The sequence below is a fragment of the Arvicola amphibius genome, chromosome 1 (assembly GCF_903992535.2).
Source record: "Arvicola amphibius chromosome 1, mArvAmp1.2, whole genome shotgun sequence".
In the NCBI taxonomy this organism is placed as follows: Eukaryota; Metazoa; Chordata; class Mammalia; order Rodentia; family Cricetidae; genus Arvicola; species Arvicola amphibius.
The window spans coordinates 114,679,285-114,693,561 of record NC_052047.1 but is presented as its reverse complement, the minus strand read 5'-3'; the positions used below and the strand labels follow the sequence as shown (position 1 = coordinate 114,693,561).

The window sequence follows — 14,277 nt, the reverse complement described above, 5'->3', positions numbered from 1 at the left end:
TTCGAAACAAAGAAATTAGCCAGCATGAAGGGAGAAAAGAAACTATCTTTGTTGATTACCTTCACAGCTTCAGAACAAGATCTGACTCATCTACTAACGACACTGGCCACTCTGGCAGGTACATTAATAAAAACAAATACAGGAGAGCAGAGGCATTGTCTCTGTAATGTCTGGAGTACCCAAAGCTTTCCTGGAGTGAACTATACCTGGTAGGGATTCAAGTGTCTGGCTTCCTGTCCTACCCAGGGCAAGTCAACTCAGGGCCCTTCACTTTCTTCACTTAGGAAGGACTGTACCTGAACATCTTACACCCTCCTGGCTCCATTATAAATGCAGGCATTTGTAGCTATGAGGGTGGCTGGTGAATTCCATTGTAACCAGCATATCATAACCTATAAGGCCAGTGAACTAATGAACAGAAGCAACCGAGTAGTTTGTTCAGATCTGGGCACCTCTTAGCTGCCTGTCATGACAGAAAGCCAAGCGTGGGGCGGAAATGTTATCTCCACTAGAGGCTCCTACACTTGACCCACCTGCCTGAGAACAGGCAATTTTCTGTAAATGGACTGAAATGTCTACACTTGTGACTTCCTGCCATTTTCAGCAGAAATAGTCTATTCATTAGATCTCAGAGCAGTGGTCTTTCATCACGATATACATGGGAAAATTAAAAGGGTTGTAGTGCATGTGTATGTGTGTGTGTTTGTTTTTGGGGGGGTCTATAATCTAAAGCAACCCTGGAGATGGATAATAAGCACTGGCAGGGCTACATGAAAATCAGGATAAGAGCCTGGCTGCAAACCCTCTTACCCTGATGGGAGTTCAGAAAGACAATCTCACAGCTGTCATTTGCAGCACAGAGACATGTGCCTGGCTTTAGAAAAATTATCACCCCAAGTGTCAAACCTGGGTAAATTGCTTGCCTGTGTCACTATGGGATAATATCCTGGTCTTCATCTGTTGGCTCTGCTCACCCTCACACAAAAGAAGAGGGGCTGATGGACCACGCAAGTCTCAGTGCTGCGTGTAAGAAATGTGAGCTGTGTTCACACACCAAATTAATTTCACTCTAAGATGTATTTGCACCTCTCAATGTTTCCAAGATGAGGATGAGATTTACAAAGGATGAACGTACTGTTTTATCTTGAAACACTGCAGTAAGTCAATATTGAGTTATGTTCTGCCTGTCTTAGACCCTAGGAAACACTGAGTGCATGTATGTGTACACAGGAGACGAGAAACAGTCGGGGGGGAGGGGGTGGGTCAAGTTCACAGTCCCTGTTTCTCTTGAGCCCATGGCCCACCGAACTGCCAGAGAGTGGCAAACATGGGCCAAAGATGCTGGGAAAGTCTGGGCCAGAGGTAAGAGCCTCATTATCTACCCTCCCTTCCTGGCCATTTAATTTATGCCGTCCATCCTCGAGGGCCTCATCGCCCCCGCCCCATCTGCACAGTCCAATAGGCTGTGCCACTCATCAACTCCTCCGCCTGAAACTTCACAAACTGTTAGTACACAGGCTTTCGTATTCGTGAAGACAAGCTCTGATCTGCTGGCTGCCTCCCCTCTGTGATCAGAAGGGACGAGGTGTTAGGGAAGCACCTGTATGTAATGGAATGGAAAAGCAGCAATGTGAATGCACATGGCCCAAGAGGGTGTCCTTCAAGTCCAGGACATGTATGAACCCGACTCTAGTGATGACTTGAACCTTTCCCTCCTTTTCCATTGTTTTGCCAGCACATAGTTAGCTTGCAGAAGCAATCTCATTGTCTCTAGACATTTTCCAGAGAAAAACTTTGAGGATAATAAATATGCATGTGCCTATTTGTAGTGTATCTCAGCTGACATTCATTAATGAACAGCATGCTATATATAGTATATATAGATAACCTGTGAAGTTCTCACATATAGAATATACAGAGCATATATACAAATGATACAACACACCAATTTATTCATGAGCTATATTATCTAGGAATTTAGATCCCAATCTGATTTATTCATATGGAAAAATTAGCACTAGCACGGGAAAATACATATGAAGTCATAGAGACCAAGAGCAAAAAGCTCTCATAAGCTATTACATAATTTCCTGCAAACATGCTTTCCCCAGAAAATAAAATTATAACACAAGGGATAGAAAACAGCAATTTGCTTGGGGAAAAAAAAAATTCTTAAGGGATAGATAACAGCAATTTGCTTGGGGAAAAAAAAAATTCTTTCTACCAAACAAAACATGAAATACTTCCCTAAGAATTACTTTTGCAGATTTGTCTAATCAAGCATAGTGTGGATACATGTGACCTCTGCAATAATTAACCGTGACCCCTGAGCAGATAAACATCACAAAACCATAAGGTGGTCTGGGCAAAGGATGGGGCACTTGAATGTTTTCTAGCGAGGATGTCTAATTTGCCTATCATTGCAGGAGGCGGGAGCAAACACAAAAGGGGCTATTCTGGTCAGGCCACAGCTACTGAGGAGGAGGGAAGCCACATTCAGCGCTGGCCTGACTTGCTGCCTAATGAGTAGCAATTAATTCATCGTATTGTACTCGGAAATGCCGAAGACTCCATTCACATCAAAGAAAAAATTTTTCAAGGCTTTTACGCATTGTTCATTTTCAAATGTACAGAGCTATGTTTAGCTCCGTGTCATTGTCCACAGTGGTTCTTTTCTTCTGATGTAGGCCCCTGGCTTCACAAAGAACCGCAGATGAGGAGCTGGGTAGGTGAGCCTTCAGACGGTCCTAAGAATCAAGGATGTGGGCCAGCTGCGGTCTGGAGCTCGGTCCTGTGTCTGGGAGCTGGCAGCTGAGCTCTGGAGTGGGAGCTAGCCTTCACTGCGCATCTTCGCCATTCCCCTCAAACTCAGAGGAGAAAGGCCAACTGGAGAGACCCATGCACAGCACCAACTCAGGGACCGGAACCCTTCTGCATAGCTCAGAGAACTTGCTTTGGTACCAGACAGGCTAAAGATTAGGGTCAGATCTGTAACCCCAGACAGGTCACAAAGTTTTTCTGAGCCCCTTTCTGCCTCTTTGCTCAAGCAAGAGCAAGGGCAGCCAGGATCAGACAAGATGGCAGCCCACCATCCAGGCTTCCCCTACCATGACCCGCTGCTCGGGAGCTCTGGCCATCAGTGTACAATCTTGGTCGCCAGCGTTATTCTAGAGTGTTCTCTGATATACTTTGGAGGTTGCTGAGCAAGAGATTTCCCCATTTAGATAAAAACATAAAACACAGCTGCTTCAGTTTACCCTAAAAGAGTCTTTGAGTCTTGTTCAGCCTGCATAGAGAGGCGAACAGATTCAATGCTGGACCCCCTCACAAAGGTAGTCTTGCTTTGCCGTATTCCTGGCGGAGATTCTAATTCCACCCCACATCAGCGACTGTGCCTCTGAGACCAAAAGAATGTAATGAATGCAGGAAAACCTGAAGACTGGAACCTGAAGGAGGCCGTCATGGTTTCTCAAACCCGAGAAATGGCTTGAAGGATGCAGGTTCCCATCAAGGCTTGGGACCTTGTATTCTGTTCAGGTCCCACTCCTCTTGTGGCCCAGGAACCACAGGGAGTGCCCATGGCTGTCTCCCCTGGAGTATGCCTTATTGTTAACACTAACTGGATGTAGCAGGCGGTACTTGAGCGATGCTCCAAAAAGTTCTTGAACTTGAAAGAATAAAATCAATGATTTGAACTTTATGTTCTTTGCTTATTAGAAGGGATGGTGGACCAGAAAGAAAGGTCTGTTCGAAGATCAAATCACAAAGGGCCCCAGGGCAGAAATGAAGGCCTCAGCAGAGTTCGCATAGCTAATAATTCAGTCGCTGGATAGATCAGAGGCACAGGCGGCTTGGATGAGGCACTGTTGGGAGCTTTTCTTCATTGCACGCCACAGCCGGACACAAAACAAATCTGCCCAAGACAGACTCCTGCCACGGTGAGGACAGAGCAAAGGCCTCCTTTCCTCTTCATATTTTCTCGTGCTGTGCAATCATTTAAACACGAACGTGAGGTGAAAAGGCTGGCTCCGCCCATCTCCCTTGGCCATCTGCACAGCAATGCATTAACTCCAGGGTCTCTGCCTTGAGAGTTCTGGACATCTTGGGTGAAGAAGGAGACTCAGAGCAAAAGGCACTGTGTGGGAACTCCACAGAGGAAAGAAAATTGTTGCAAGCAGGTCCTCAGACGACTATGCTGTCTCCTACAACCCTAGCTGAGATTTCAGTAGGGTTCTAAACTGCAGGGGACTAGGGTATCAGATGGCAGGTGCTGCAGCAGCAGATGCAGCTGGTGACAACATCAAACAGCCAGCTCCAAATTGGCATCTGTGAATTCCAATCCACCTAGGCTGTAGACCTGGAGGGTACTTGCTTAGTGCATTGTGTGGATGGACCTTCTACTTTGCTGATGGAATCAGGACAGCAACAGAGCCCGGGGTCATCTAAAACACATACTTGCAGAAGAGTCCTGGGTCCCAGGAGCTCTGTCAAAGCAGGGAAGCATCCTCAAAGATAAGCTCCCAGAGGCCTGGAGGAAGCACTTTTGCTCCTTTCTTAGGCATTTTGATCAAGATAAGATAAACCCTTGACTGTGAATTTCCACTATCTTGGTACTATGGTCACAAATGCCTTTCATTCCTTTCTCTACCATGAGGGCCTCTGTGAGTGTCTACTTGAGTGGCTGACACCATCCTCCCTTCTCTGATGCTTGGTCTCCTTTTCACACTGCTAGGGATCTAACCATGCCAGGCGAGCACTCCCTGGGCTATACAATCCCAGCTAACTCTCACTCGGCCACCCTGCATCTCTCCCAAATGATCAAGACCTGGGGTCACACCAAGTGACCAAGTCTGTCTTCTGTAGCTGCTGTAAATGCAAAGGGAATCTTGTGTTGGTGTCAAGGGTAACAGCAAGAACTCTTGGTAGACAATGAGCCACATCCAGCTTAATACAGCTTCAGAGCAAGATGGAGAGAGAGTTTTCCCTTGGTTTTATTTTATTAAAGTAACAAAAGAAAGGCTTGAGGGTAGGGGAAGCAGGGGAAGGGACTAAGTTTTGTTAAGGAAGAAGGGAAGGAGGTTGGAAGAAATCAGAAAAAGTACAGAATAATGTTTTCCCTCTTGATTGTTCTGTAACAACAGCAAAAGGAAGCAAAAAGTCACTTCTGGAGTGAGTACACAAACCTAAGTATTGTGCTTTGCTTTTTGTGATGTAAATGTAAGGTCAGTCTAGTAGGTTGACCTTAAATTTGTGACAATCTCTCCCCCCCACCCCGCCTCCCAGTCTCACCAGCGCTGTGATTACAGATATGGAGTAAGCACACCTGACCATGTACTAACTTTTATATACTTAAAATTTAGCAAAAAGTAAAAACTTCATGTTAAGGGCTGAAGAGATGGCTCAGTGGTTAAGAGCACTGGCTGCTCTTCCAGAGGTCCTGAGTTCAATTCCCAGCAACCACATGGTGACTCACAACCATCTGTAATGAGATCTAGAGCCCTCCTCTGGCGTGCGGGGATACATGGAGGCAGAATGTTGTATACATAATAAATAAATCTAAAAAAAACTTCATAGTTAATACTAATGCACGCTCTCAGGAAGTCAGTGTCACTTTGAAAGAACCCAACTTTAAGAAATTCATGGTTTCTTCCTTCACCGTGTGTGTGTGTGTGTGTGTGTGTGTGTGTGTGTGTGTGTGTGTACACACCACGCACGCACACCTTCAATCACTCTCCACCTTATTGTTCTGAGACAAGCTAGGCTGGCTGCCTAGCAAGCCTAAGGGGTCCTAAGAGAGCTCCCCAGCATGAGGACTACAGACGTGTGCCCCTGTACCAGCTTTTACATAGGTGCTGTGGATCTAAGCCCAGGTCTTCCGGTTTGCTGGACAAGCACTTTCCTGACTCTGCCATTTCCCAGCTCTGAACAAGCTATGTTTTAAATGTGTTACTACAAATCTTACTTAAGGGGCTAGAGAGATGGTTCAACAGTTAAGAGTACTGGCTGCTCATCCAGAGGTCCTGAGTTCAATTCTCAGGACTCACATGGCAGTTCATCACTGTCTATAATGGAACCTGATGCCATCTTCTGGTAAGCAGATGCACATGGAGACAAAACTCTCATATACAGAAAGTATATAAATAAATAAATATTTAAAAATCTTATATCTTATAGACTTAAGAACAGAACTAGTACCCATAATTCTCTCTTTGAAAACTCTGAGGAAGGACACCAAAGCAGTCATAGAAGTGGGGAGTGAGTGGAGGTCGACCTTAAGGGACAACTGAAGGTACCTGAGTAGAACCTAGGCTATAGAAGAGTCCCTGGCCCTGGCACCTACTTCTCCTACCACACTGTCATAGGCCAGGCACCAGGCCACTGCCTCTAGCTTGACCTCTCTTACTATATACCTAGGATAGAGCAAGCTTTAAGGTCTTTCCAGAAGAGCTTTCTGAATAACCTCTGGGTGCTCCCCAGCACATTGGGCAGCTCCCACTTCAGTGACATGACGCAGGGCTGCTTCAATCATGGTCCACTATATTCTTCGGGGTGCTCCAGATTCCCTATATGAAAACTTAATAGGTTTCTCTATGCCCAGGTCTAACTGGATCCACTCCACAGAATTTTCTTCAATGTTCCACCCTCAGATCATATGTTCTTTCTTCTCTGGGCCCTGTTCCATGCGGGAAACTGACCAGGGAATTAACACAAAGTTTAGTGTTTTCCCCAGATTACCAGCTCTACAAGGCCAAGGCCTATAATGCACCGGATTTGAAGAAACCCCAGAGGTTAAGTGAAGCAATCACTCCCTTATTTTTAAAGTTTTCAACAGAACCTTTTCCTGCATGCTAAGATGGAGATTGACTTAGTCTGCATACCTGGGAGATGATCAAGCCTACAGTCACTCTGAGAACCAGTCAATAGCAACATGGTCAATGAGAATGTCAGGAGAGGTTCTGTCACCTCCATGAGTCATTCTTTTGATCAGAGAAACGTGTCAGGAACAAGCATTATATGTGAGATACTAAGGTTGAAAAAAAAAACAGCCTGAGGTTAGAGACCTCCATGGCCTTCTGCCTGAGGCAGGGATGGTGGTTTCTCAAAACTATACTCCCTGGAGCAGCCAATAAGAATGACTTGGAACAAAGGATCTGGGAGGGTAGGTGTCAATTAGATCCACTTTGATATTCCACACTACAGTTTCAACTTAAAATTTGAGGCTCGCTGTTTAAGTGGGCTGGGGAGATGAATATGGGTGGAACATCTCCCATGAAAGTGTAAGGACCTGAATTCCCCAGCACCCACATAAGGGGGGAGTCGTTTCTGTAATCCAACACAAAGGAGGTAGAAACAAGGGAGCCTGGAGCAAGCAGCATGGCCAGAGCAGCCTAATCAGGGAAATCTGTAGCTCTGTCTCAATATAAAGTGGAGAGAAATTGAGGAAAACACCCAACGTCAACATTTATCTACCCCCCCCCCCCCCAACAAACTACAAATACCCTTGCAAAAGAAGGGAGAGGTGCCCTGTCAAGCTTGCCACAAGCTGGAGTCATTAGGAAAGAGAGACCTCAATTGAGCAAATGCCTCTGTCAGAAGGCCTTGTAGGAAACTGCAGGGCATTTTCATGATTAATAGTTGATATGGATGTGGGAGCACCAGTCCACCAGGAGCGATGTCACCCTGGGCAGGTGACCCTGGGCTGTACAGTTGAACAAGTCAGTCTAAGTAGTGTTCCTCCATAGTTCTCCAGGCTCCTGCCCTGAGTTTCATGAGCAATGGAGCATGGCCTGAGAGCTGGAAGCTGAAATAAATGCTTCCCTCCCCAGGTTGCTTTCATCATGGTGTTTATCCCAGCAAACAAGACGGCTTCTGGAAAGCCAGTAACCTGAAGAATTCTCTCTCACCCTGTGCTGGTAAAGGAGAAGAAATTAGGCTTGGGATGGAGAGACAGGTAAAGGTGACTGCCTGACAAGAGACCCATATGCTGGAAGGAGAGAACAGATGCCGGAAAGCCGTTCTCTGACCTCCATTGTGTGTCTCCCACACACAAAAAACAGACACATTTAAAGCAAGTAGGCTCAGGGGAAGAATACCCAGCAGGGACCCAGCTGTACACATGCCAATTTTGCCAACTCTGTGGGAAGACAAGGAAAGGAGATCCTGGTTTTAGTATTTACAGAAGGTATACACACAACACCCCCGTCACTCACAGTACCCACCCACTCCAAACACACATCCCACTTTGATTTCTGGGTATGTGGAGACATGAGGAATAGCCTGGAAAAAGGCACTGCCAATGAGAATAGACCAGTGGTAGCCAAGTCGTCTGTCACCTTCTCCAACAAGCCTCCTGCATCTTTCTCAAGGAAAATACAACAGCCACCCCCACTGCATACCCGGAAGCTATTTGTGTGATTTTTCAAGATGTCTTCAAACTATGGTGAGTTTATCTCGTCAGTTATTGTGAAAGTTCAACTAGGACAATCAGCCTGTCCCCAAGGGGAACTCGGTGAGGACACCCGCCACTGTGTCTTCCCAGTGTGCTGCTGGATACCAGAAGGGAGAGCTGAGAGAGGACTCTGAGATCACCCCACCCCACCCCACGCGCAAGATCTGCAGACATGAGCCCATGTTCTGCCGGTGGCCAGTGAAATAACATCAGACTAAAATGTCCATGGAGCACGACTGGCAAGCAGATATACAATGCTGGCCACCCTTTTTTCTCCTGGACTGTCCTGAGGTCCTCAGAGGATGATAAGGCACCATCTTCCACAAAGCTACTGGTGACCACCAGTGTCTACTCCAATTTACCTCTATATATTAGGAACCTCAATGTAGGCACTTAGTGGAAGGGCTGTGTGTCCAGCTCCAGGAACTGAGGGGTAGCCACTTCTCTATAACATGCTGGCATGAAGCCTTCTCCTAGTTTAAGATTCAGAAAGAGCCAAGTTAAAATCCCTCCCTAGCTTTTTATGAGGTTTGGTGGCTTCTGCCAAGTAAATTAGGGTCTTGACCCATTGAATCATAATTTCTTCATACTTTTTCTTGAAATCAGAACAATGTACAGCAAACTTGTGGGCTTCAATGAGAGAACACAGAAGGTTCTGCATTAGAATTAAACATGTATCCTTGAAATCCCAGGCACTAACAGGCATTCTTCAGGCGTGTGCTCATGGTGCTTACTCCAAATCAAATCATGGCTCTTCCTGTTATCAGTCAACAGTGTCCTGTATCTCAGAGTCCCATTTATATGGCTAGTTCTGGGACAGGGAATGGCCACCAAGAACCCACCAATGAGTGTCATACCTATAACATTTGATAGGAATTAGGTGATGGAGAGAGACACGGAGGACTCCATTTCTTTTTCTTTCATTTCTTTCTTTTTGTTTTGTTTTTCAAAAACAGGGTTTCTCTTTGTAGCCCTGACTGTCCTGGAACTCACCCTGTAGACCAGGCTGGCACTGAACTCAGAGATCTGTCTGCCTCTGCCTCCTGAATGCTGGGATTAAAGACGTGTGCCACCACCATCCTATGAGAACTCTATTTCTAAAAGAATAGTGTGGAAGAAAAGAATGAAAGTAGCCACTGAAAGGCAGTGGCACTCTGGGGCTCAAATACTGAGCATGCCCCCTTGTGCCAACCCCCAAGAATGGGTTGAAAGTGGGGAGAAAGCAATTTTTTTATTGTTTAAGAACAAATACATAAAAAACAACTATGTCTGTCTGAATACAGGTGTATGCATAACATCATGACATGTTTAATCTAAAGAAAGTTGAAAAGCCTCCAAGATATCTCTCATACCTTAAGGAGATAGCTAGACAGGTTTTTTTTTTTTTAATCACCTTCTGAGGTTTTCATTCAGCTCCCACCCCCACCCTCTTAACCCCCCCCCCCAGAAGCCTATAGGGAACACACACAAGTGGAGAAATAGCTTGTCACATCACAGATGGAAATACAAAATTGGTATCTATAAACTTCTTTGTACATCATTAATTCATTAGCCTAGAGAAACGAGAATCAGAGTGAGAATCTGAGCAAGCGCTGGAGTAGTTACATCCACAGAGAGAGTATAGCACCTCTGGTTAGAAAGCAGGGTCTAGAAAGTTCCTTTAGCCTTCCAACTGCTCAGCCAGTGCAGCTCAAAGCCAGCCACCATCAGCCACACGTGCGAGCGAGCGAGCATGCTGCCCACTGCAGAGCGCACATCCTCTGTCCCTCCCTATCCTAGCTCTATGCCAGTTGGCCTGAATTGCATTTTTAAAGTTGATGGATTTAGGAAAGGGGTCCCAGTGTTCAGCACTATGAAATGATACTGTTTCGGTGTGGAATAAAACCACAAATGTAATGGGGGCAGGTGAGACTAGCAACATTTGATACACCATGATTCTAAATTAATTTTTACTATGAACTAAAGATTTTCCCCAGAGGCTGTGGATTAGTGCATTGCAGAAACGCAAAAGTTGTGCACACTTTACTATAAACTGTGAAGTAGGAAAAGGAACTCGGAATTAAAAATTGTCAATGCCTTATTTCTTAAATTTTACTTAAAGTAATATGAGAGGTGTGATGTTAGGTTGGGAGCATCACCCCAGCCCCCTGGCCTGGGAGTTGTGTTGGTCTGGACTCCAAATCCCAGCATGCCAGATCCTGACCCCTCCCCCTGGGGGTCAGGACCACTTTCACAGGGTATTTAGGTGGAGGCCCAGAGGAGGAACATGTGGTCCCAGGTTTTGCATGTGATCCCCGGTTTTCTGTCTCTCCTGCCCTGCTCTCAGCCACGCCCCCCCCCGAGAGTGCTGCATTTATTAAAACATGGGCATTTTAATTTTCTTTGATTTGGCCTGATTAGATTTCTGTGTGCCGGTGGAGAAGATTTTTAAATGAAGCATATATAAAAAGCTCTACATAAACCGGCATACAAGTTTGAGAATTCAGCTATCTCCAAGATTCATCTTTTTTTGTTGTTGTTTTGTTTTGTTTTGCCTATGGCCATATCTGTAGCTCTCTCCTCTATTTTTGAGATGATACCCTATTACGAATTTGTAGCAATCCTCCCTGCCTCTGCCTCCTACATAATGGGATCACCAGTATAAGCTACCATGCCTGGTTTAGACTTCTCTATTAAAAGAGACCTATTTAAAAAAAAAAAAAAACACGTCAGACAATATTTTCTGATGGAAATACTGTGTTCAATGACATATACGAAAATGCATTTTCTTAAGATTATTATTATTATTACTGTTATTTATGTGCCTGTGTGTTTTGCTGGCAGAGGCCAGAAAACGGCATCCGAGCCTCTGGAACTGGAGTTGCAAATGGTTGTGGGGCACAGCTAAGATGCTGGGAATTGAACCTCTGCTCCCTGGAGGAGCAGGTGCTCTCAGTCACTGAGCCATCTCTCCAGCCCCCTAAGCATTTTTTAAAAAATGCAAAGGAGAGTCATTTCTAAATGTGTGTTATAAAGTCATTTCACAACTCTAGGGAATGATTTCTTTCTTTTCTTTTTTAAGTGTATATCAACTGTTTCTCTAGGTGCAAATTGCTAGCTCAGTGCTACAGGGCGGTTATTAGAATAGTTTTGTTTTGTTTTTTTAAAATCATGTTTCTGTGCTGACGTTATCAAGACCAGCTCTCTGCTGCGATTGCGTTGTTACTGGGAACACGCACACACTCACACACACGCAAGCACACAGAGTTTAAACGTGAGGCCAGTACAGAGAGATTAGACACAAAGAAATGTAAACAGCTCTCACATGCTAGGAAGCTAGGTTACAAGAATCCCGGCACCAGGCATTCACCAGTCACCATGGAAAACAGGAAGTGAGGTGCATAGCAACCACGAGCCAAAAAGCAGAAAAGCGCATACCTTTAGCTTGGAATGAAAATCACGAGATTTCCTTCTGGCAAGAACCTGAATGTGACTAGACACCTGCAGGGTAGGGGAAGGGAGGAAAACAAAGGAAAAGCCTGTAACCATGGAGATGAAAAGCCCCCTACAACTGGGCAAGCCAGACGTACCTTAATGGCGGCTTGAATTTCTCGAACTTTCTTTCTTGCTAAGACCTGTATATGACTAGACACCTACATTTTTCGGGTTTATGCAGGGGAAACAAAACGAGAAAAACAAAAACAAAAAAAAACAAAAAACAAAAAAAAAGGAAATCAAATATAAAATCGCTACTCCTTGGGAGGGGCGGGGATGGGGAGGTTATTTGCATCTCAACGAAGCTCTGCGGTTAGGAACATACAGTCCCAGCCAGACACCAAGCCCCCAGCACTGATCTAAAGCGTTCTGGAAGGGGTCCTCACTGCAGGGACTTGATTCAGAAGTTTGAGCGGGCTCACCTCCCATGTTCCCACCTGAAGAGATCACAGGTGAATGCTGGGGAAACCTCATTTGCAAAGCCGTGAGAGGGGGAGAGCATTTTTATGAAATTAAAAAGGCAGGGGTAGAGGGAAATGAAAATAATTACACCTCAGTGTCAGGAGAGAAAAATCCCCCCTTTCTCAATTTAGAGCGGACTGTCCATGAATTAACGTGTTCTACAGAATCAAAGCTGAGGCGGTGAGGGAGTTCTGATCTCCTGGAGGACTCCAGGTTCTGTGGCAATCGCTGAAATAATACTGACACCAAGAGAAATGGGACCCAGTTAGCAGAGCCTTTTCCCCCGCCTTTAAAATGTCTTTAGCCCTTCGACTCTTGCAGGAATCGCCTGTGTGCCAAGTGGATCTGCATATTATTACAAAACGCAATGTGTGACTACAGTCAGCCAGCCGGCCGGGCCGGGCAGTCAGTTAAAATCTGGGTTGGAAAACCACTCCGCTTTGCTGCACCGCACGCTGGAGAGGGCCAAATGTGGCTTGCAGGCACCCTGAAGATGGCGATGAGTTAAGCCTCTGACACACACCGGGCAGGCAAACCAGCATCTATTTCGGTGGGACTTGATTAAATTTTAAGAAGCCCCGAGTGAAGGGGTCGCCAGGCAAATGACCAGAGCTCACCAGCTAAAAGCCAGTTCAGCATTTGAGACCCGCCAGTCTGCATTAGGAGACTGTGAACCTCCTTCCCATTGCAAGTTCAAGGCCATAGGCTTTCTGGCAGTTACTCATCTCAAACTCTCCAGCGACTCTTAACAGCAGGACTCGGCAGGAGTAAAGATCTTTTGGTGGTCAAATTTGGTTTTGGAGTTTCAATAATTCACTTTCTTCCCATTTCCAGAGAAGCAGGGGCTCCCCGTCTTCTTCACCCCCTCCATATGGCTCCTGTGGATACTCATTTTCACCCAGACTCTCCTCTATGCCCTGACTCAATGAGGGCCATAGCTGGGTGCATCCCCAGCAGACAGTGCCTGCCTGACTCTGTCTGCTGACTCAGCAAGGGGTCAGCACAGGCAGCATTTCTAGGGGACAGCTCAGCCCCTTGATCCACACTCCAGAAAGGTAAGCTTTCTGAGGGGTGGGGTAGGAGGGTGTGCCTACTGCAGCTCAGCCTTAAGGAGACAAGGTTGAGCTGGCTGCATTCAGGCCTCAGGCATAGCCCCCACACCTCCTTTATTTTGAGATAAGGTCTCTCACTATGTTGCCCGAGTGGTCTTGAACTGGGGCTTAAAAGATCCAGAAATCTCAGACTCCCAAATAGCTGGGATTAGAGGTATATTCTACCACATCGAATTAGTTGCAGCTGCTGAACTCTGTGCCGTGCCATTCCATGTAGGTTAACATTTAAAAAAACATATATATGTTTTCCCATTAACAAGCCACCCATCACACAGGTTATTTGCTTTACTTTCCTTTTCTGATTTTAGAGACTGATCTCCCACCCATTCCAACTGTGAATTTGATCACATCAGAAACATGGGTGGCTTTGTGTACAAAAGAACCAGGGAAGACAGAGCCCTGGACAGAGTCAGAAGGGAAGTCCCATTCCTGCTCTGCAGCACATAAAAACTGTAACTGCTTCACAGTTACAGCAGCGGAGGCTGACATAAGGCCATTGCTAAAAAAGCCACAGTGCCCTGGAAGTGTATGGCTCAGTATCGCATTTAGGCCACCGCTAAAGGCCACTGGCGGGACTTCATTGAAAGCATGATAATCACATAATCATTTCAAGATGTTAAAACACACAGAACCTCCAAATCACTTGGCTTGCCAGAGGAAGTGCACCTGCAGTCTTCTGCAACTAGGGAGGTGGGGAAAAAATGGCAGAATTGAAAACACCTGAGCAAGAGGAGGTTCAGATACTGGCTTGGCAGGGAACCATGCCATGTGTGTATGACA

At 45.7% G+C, this 14,277-nt stretch overlaps 1 protein-coding gene across 7 annotated transcripts in view; it reads right to left on the bottom strand.

Annotated features, from left to right (window-relative positions):
* Tead1 (TEA domain transcription factor 1) overlaps positions 1 to 14,277 on the bottom strand; it is a 225,217-nt gene that overhangs the window by 45,109 nt on the left and 165,831 nt on the right. For 3 of the 7 annotated variants that reach the window (XM_038318641.1, XM_038318623.1, XM_038318669.1), the window contains 2 exons: positions 12,019 to 12,081; positions 11,867 to 11,929 (listed from right to left, as the gene is read on the bottom strand). In XM_038318641.1, the coding sequence (XP_038174569.1) occupies positions 11,867 to 11,929; positions 12,019 to 12,081 (126 nt within the window). The remainder of the gene's footprint in view (positions 1 to 11,866; positions 11,930 to 12,018; positions 12,082 to 14,277) is intronic. The other 4 variants (XM_038318679.1, XM_038318660.1, XM_038318651.1 and 1 more) reach the window with 2 other exon arrangements.